The following is a 6,207-nucleotide window of genomic DNA, read 5'->3' on the forward strand; positions in this document are numbered from 1 at the left end:
AGCCAACAAATGGTGAAAGATGAGCGGAGATTATGTACCATGGACTATGGAGTATGGACGCTCTGTCTCTCGCTAATCTACTACTATCTCTTAGTGGACTAAGTTTTACTTTTCTATCCCTACTTTCTCTCTCCGCATACATAGTCTTGGTCATTTGTCAAGAACATCTAACCTATAAATAGCCATAGGTGGATAATGTAATAGTCACTCTCACTTAAATAGATTTCATCCGGAAATGAGCATAAAATAGATTTATGTACGTCAACATAATCCAACAACATATGTTTCTTCAGGAAATTTAAATGTGAACTCAAGGTTGTAAATCCATGTGCTAGCGAAGGTCAACCCTACACATACGTAGGACCCCCTTGCATAATCGTCCGACAATAGGTTTAAACTAGATACCACCCCCATCCCAAAGCTTAAGGATTAATTTTTTTTATGATATGTCAAACCAAGTAAAATTTGATCAAACTTTTAGAAAAATCTATGAAAAATGTGATATTTTTTAGATAACATATGAAAATATATTTCACTATCTATCTAATGATATTGATTTTGTATTTTGCATTTTATAATTTTTGGTAAAAACTTAGTCGAGACTACAAAGATAGACACGAGAGAATGACCAGTGAAAAGAAATCATCAATGGTTATAGTATATATAAGGGAACGGGGCAAAAAAAGACTCCTTCACAAGAGCAAGGGAATACGAAATAAGAAAGAAAAATGCAATGGAGAGAATGGAGAGAAGACAACGATAGCGGTTAAAAAAACAAAAGAGAGAACGAGATAGGGTGGTGACAAGAGGTAGATACATCACAATATTCGACATGTCTCGCTTGCTTCTTTCATCACACACAAACATGGACCATGGTCTAGAGTTAGCTCCCTAATTCTACACATTTTATTGAGATAACCTTACAATTCAAAGTTTCTTAATTTGATTTGCAGACTTTCTAAAAGGCCTAAATAAGAAAACATATGGTTAAAGTGTCATGCCATCATGAATACTACACGATTGAAATGATGTTACTTCCAAAAATATTAGAGTGAAAGGAAAATCTTCTATGAACTATAGTGAAAATAAATCTAAAAAAATGTCATACGGTCTATAATCATACGAATCAAACAACCCACATAGTTAGTAAGAATTCGAGTCATTTAAATGTCCTCCGCAAATCTTTTGAATTACGAATGCCCTATAAAAGAAATAGGCCCTAAAAATAAAAATAATACAACTTTTACTATGGTTGGGGATTTTAGGGACCGTCCAAGCTAGTTAATCCGACGGTGGAAAAAATAGAAGTACTAGAAAGTACTGAAAAATAAGTAGTGGAAACTACTGAAAAGTACTGGAAATATTCGTTTGCTAAAAAGGTAGATAGGTAATTTCGCCTGTTCTCTCGTCTCATTCCCGACCGGCCATCTCCTCCTCAGTTCCTCTACCGGCTAGGTTTCTGGCCGGCGTGGGCGCGCACCGGCGTTGTCGATTCCCTTTGTCCGGCTTGAGCAGGTGTTCTCGCCGCGGCGGCGACCATCTCCCTGTCATGCAGCGCACCATCTTCCTCGAGGCCGCCCTTGCGCCGACCGCTACGCTGCTGATGAACATGTACCCCAACGCTGGGCCTGGAAGCTGTTGGACGAAATGCGGTGGTGTTGAACATGATGATCAGGTGCTACTGCCATGTGCCGGTCCACTGCAACATTCTTTTTGGGTTTCAACCCCCAGCTGCAAATGGAGTTATGGACATGTACAATAAGATTGATTGCTTGGCCAAGGTGAATGGATCCACCAGTTTGCTAAAGCTAGGCAGATGAATATTGATGCAGTTCTTGGCAATTCGTTGATAGATATGGAGAGAAACAAAGCTAAGCCTGACAGCGTTAACATTCATCGGGTTCTGAGTGCATGCATGTTGCCATGGTGGCTTGGTTGATGAAGGACGAGAACAGTAAATAATGTTGGTTCTTTTCATTGCCTTAGCTCTCATGGATTGGAATAAATTTAGCCAGTCACCAGTGCAAAGTAAATCTGGCGAGCGGCGGCGCGTCCGGCGAGCGGCGGCGCGTCCGGCGAGCGGCGGCGTAGAAGGGAGCAGAGGATTGCGCCGTGGGACTCAGATCGTGCCCGCGCGCGGCCGTGCGGTTGGGTTAGACTAGGAAGTTACCACGATATTCCAGATTACTTTAATTAACTAGCTAAATCGGATGGACAGAATTAATTCGACCAGTAGTACTGGGTAGTACTCTGTAGTACATGCCAATCACCGTAACATAGCTCTAAAAATAATTGGCATCAGATTCTTGATTCTTGCACTGACGCACCTACCAAAAGAAAAGACAAAGTCACCTAAAAATTGCAAAAGACAAAACAAAAGCATAAACTAAGACCGTACCATATATGTCCGTGCAATACAAAAGAAAGCAAAGGACCTCCTCGCAAACACGCGCCATTAAACCCCATTTCCTCCTTCAACTCCTCTTTCTCTTCCCCACTCGCACAACCCACAAGCGCAGCAGCAAGCAACACGAGCCGTCCCGCACAGAGCCAAGAAACCTCAAACCCACCTCTCCCCGTCTCAACAGACCTATCAGAAGCCAAGATCTTCCACCACTTGGTCCAGTAATGCCCGCCTAATTGTGCTACGCATGGCGCCGCCACAGGAGCGAGACTACATCGGGCTGTCGCCGGCGGCGGCGGCAGCCACGGAGTTGCGCCTGGGGCTTCCGGGGACGGAGGATGCTGCACCGGATGGCGATGGAGCGACAGCGGGGTCGCCTTTGACGCTCGAGCTTCTGTCCAAGGGCGGGGCGAAACGTGGGTTCGCCGGCGCAGCGGGAGGCAAGGCAGTGGCGGAGGAGGAGGACGACGAGAAGAAGAAGGCGCAGGCGCCGGCCGCAAAGTAGGTGGACTAGCACCGGTTCTTTTTATTTCCCTTTGCTTGCTACTTATTTGAGTAGATTCTTGATATTTGTTGTAGAATTTTGTTGTGAGCAGTCTTTGGGGTTTCTTTGTTAGGATTTTAATAATTTAGCTGATTTTTCTGTCGATATATAAGGGAGGCATAATTCCGGCCTCTGCATCAATTGATGCACACATTATTTTTATTACTAATAATTCAGCTGAATCTAATTTTGAGAAGTTTTTCTGTTTGAAATGCTTCAGTGTGCATTAGCTGTTCTCTGAATTGAAATAGAATTGGCTAATGATTTAGTACTTGATAACTTTTTTACGAACGGTTTCATCCTAATTACAATTAGTCGCCTCTAAGTTTTAGCACATAGTGGCATCGGTGAAATTCAGGTAAAAAAAACTTGTCTCTGCTCTGAAAAAAAGCTGGAGAAGCTTTTTTGTTGTTGCGCGCGCCCTTGTTTGTGCTTTGGACAAGAAGCAACTTTTGTGTGTCTGGTCTCCACTTGCGTGATGCCAACTTCCCAGAATGGCCGCAGTAAGTTATTTAGTCAGTGCGTTGGATTTGGTTCCCCTTGTTCATCTGCTCAAGCATTTATAATTCTACCCACTCATTACTCCCAAGCTAATAATCTGGCATCTCTTTGCTGTTGGTGTTCAGTTTCTGTTTCTGTCCCCTTAAAAAAAATTCAGTTGTTGTTGTGATTTTCAGTACTTTGTGGCTACTAATGCAACCATAATTCTTAAAGGATATATTTTTGATCGTTAGAATGTCTGTAACAGGGCGCAGGTTGTAGGATGGCCACCAATCCGCAGTTACAGGAAGAACACTATGGCGACGAACCTATCTACTCCAAGAAGCAAAGACGAAGTCGAGGCAAAGCAGGCGCCAGTGCCAGAGTGCCTTTATGTCAAGGTTAGCATGGATGGTGCGCCTTATCTCAGGAAGGTGGATCTTAAGATGTACAAGAACTACAAGGATCTCTCTCTGGAGCTGGAGAAGAAATTCAGCTGCTTTACTGTTGGTGAGCTCTCGTTTCATCCCTTACCTTTCTTTGGCTCTGTTGTGGCTTGGGATGCTACAAGAAGCTCGTTTATGTTTTGTGGTATTATATTGGCAAGTGTTTGTTCAATTATGCATTTTAGTTGGACAAGTGCATTCTTTACCATATAGATATATATAGTGCTACTCTCTGCGGTATGCACGTTCTTACTTAATATCATTTTGTAAAATTATATTCTTTGGCATTTTAGGGTTTGCAGGTCTACTATTAACCGTTTATGAAAAATAAGGATCAGATATTATGCTTGTTTAATTTTAAGGTCTAAATTTTCTGAACTGTTAGTCATATTTTGTGCTGACTGTACTATACCCTTGGAAACACCCTTTTCATCCATGCCATTACAAGCCTTGCTTGGACGTCTTTTGTGCAAACATGTCCCAATGAGCACTAGTTTTTGTTTGACTCTTCTGAAAAGGTTATCTGAGAGAGCTTTACTTGCATACTGCGTGTTCCTGGTTCCTGCAGGCCATGGTGAATCGAATGGTAAATCGGGAAGAGATGGCTTATCTGATTGCCGACTGATGGATCTTAAGAGCGGGGCTGAACTTGTGCTCACTTATGAGGACAAGGATGGAGATTGGATGCTTGTCGGTGATGTTCCATGGCGGTGAGTAATGCAGATACCGATTAAATTATGTTATAGTTTCAATGTAGAATCTGTAGCAATGTTGATGGTTTTCATCTGCATTAGCAAGGTTTTCTGAAGTTTCCATGTACCACATTGCATACACCCTTATGACTTAATTTTTTGGAAAGTTGTCTAATTTGATGGGGGTAACTTTCTCCTTTATGCTGTAAATTTTAATACAATAATACATTTGATTTACTACTTGAATTGCTGATGTGTTTCATATGTGATTATTGATTTGAATGGTTACTGACACGAAATATCTCCCTTCCTGTGAAGGTTTGGTAAATTATTTTACTCACAGTGTACGAATTACCGTTATAGTAATAAATGGGAAGGGTACCTGTTTTGTGGTAAAAGAATCTGAAGAATGTTAGACGTTAAAGTGAATTCCTGACTTCCGGCCCAGGTGTTTTAGTTTATTTTACTGATTAGTGATTAGAATGCCTGGCCCACCATGATTTTGCAAATCCCAATGAGTTATTGACCTGATCTAGGAATCTTGTCCATAAAAAGCCACCTGACTGCTAAAAATATTCATTTTTTTGTATCGCAGAATGTTCACAGACAGCTGTAGGAGGATGAGGATCATGAAGGGATCAGATGCAGTGGGCCTTGGTAAGTACTGATAATAGTATATAATATGGAAGTGTTACCTGTGTTCATGCGTTTTCTTGTGGAGGGCTGGCATATAATGTACTGCATGTAGTTCCGCACCACTGCATGCTTTATTCTATATATACTAGTACCATAAGGATAAATTTGCATGGTTTGTTCTGTTAACAGTGGGACATGCATATTTGTGTTTCTGGCATAGTGTATACGAGGAATCATTGTCTCCTGTATTTACCAGAGTCAGTATGACTAATTGTTCATTCTTCATTTAAACTTGTAACGTGAAAAAATAATTGCACTTTTCAGCTCCGAGAGCCACTGAGAAGATCAAGAACCAGAAATAGAAACACGACGAGCCCGATATGTTCCCTGCGATCGCATCTTACGAGGGTGATGGACTTTATGTGTGAGAAAGGGGTTGCTTATATACCTATGTATTCTCTTTATTATTTTCTTCTACGTTTGTTTTGAACAAGTAATTTTAGATTGGAAGTGTAAGTTGTGTAAGCTCGCGTATGCTACTTTGACCGCGTGTTGTAGCTCGTGTTGTAAATTGATGTGCTCTGCCCTGCAAAACTCTCTCAGGATTTCTGGTTGTTGCTTGTAACCTTGTGTGTTTTGCGAGTGATAAGAACATTGCTTTCATCTGCGATGATTTGTGTGACCCTGTTGGATGCTCCAAGGGTCATGTTACTGTGGTAGCTGTGCACCGTCAAGTGTTGATGGCTGTGGTTGTTAGGAGATCACATCAGGCCGTCATGATCTTCATCGCTTTCTGTCCCAAGGGCAACTGCAGCTGCCTGTTTCAGTTACCAGTGTAGTACATCTCAAAAACCCAAGCAAGCAGTTAGTAGCCAGCCGGTCCAGATTCTTTTTTGGCGTGTGGTCTTTTCCGTTCTCTATATGCACTGCAAAACCCTATTCCAGATAGTGGCCTTCAAATTCAATCAGTGCTTTGGTTTAGTGGGGGCCTTGGATCCATGGGCG

At 41.9% G+C, this 6,207-nt stretch overlaps 1 protein-coding gene across 1 annotated transcript; it reads left to right on the forward strand.

Moving 5' to 3' along the window:
- The first annotated feature begins 2,486 nt into the window (after positions 1 to 2,486).
- On the forward strand, positions 2,487 to 5,870 carry LOC124692511 (auxin-responsive protein IAA21-like). Its single transcript, XM_047225903.1, has 5 exons — positions 2,487 to 2,905; positions 3,697 to 3,938; positions 4,443 to 4,584; positions 5,162 to 5,223; positions 5,527 to 5,870. The coding sequence occupies exons 1-5, from the start codon at positions 2,652 to 2,654 to the stop codon at positions 5,562 to 5,564; spliced, it is 738 nt and encodes a 245-aa protein (XP_047081859.1). The 5' UTR covers positions 2,487 to 2,651; the 3' UTR covers positions 5,565 to 5,870.
- Positions 5,871 to 6,207: the final 337 nt, after the last annotated feature.

The sequence above is a fragment of the Lolium rigidum genome, chromosome 1 (assembly GCF_022539505.1).
Source record: "Lolium rigidum isolate FL_2022 chromosome 1, APGP_CSIRO_Lrig_0.1, whole genome shotgun sequence".
NCBI lineage: Eukaryota > Viridiplantae > Streptophyta > Magnoliopsida > Poales > Poaceae > Lolium > Lolium rigidum.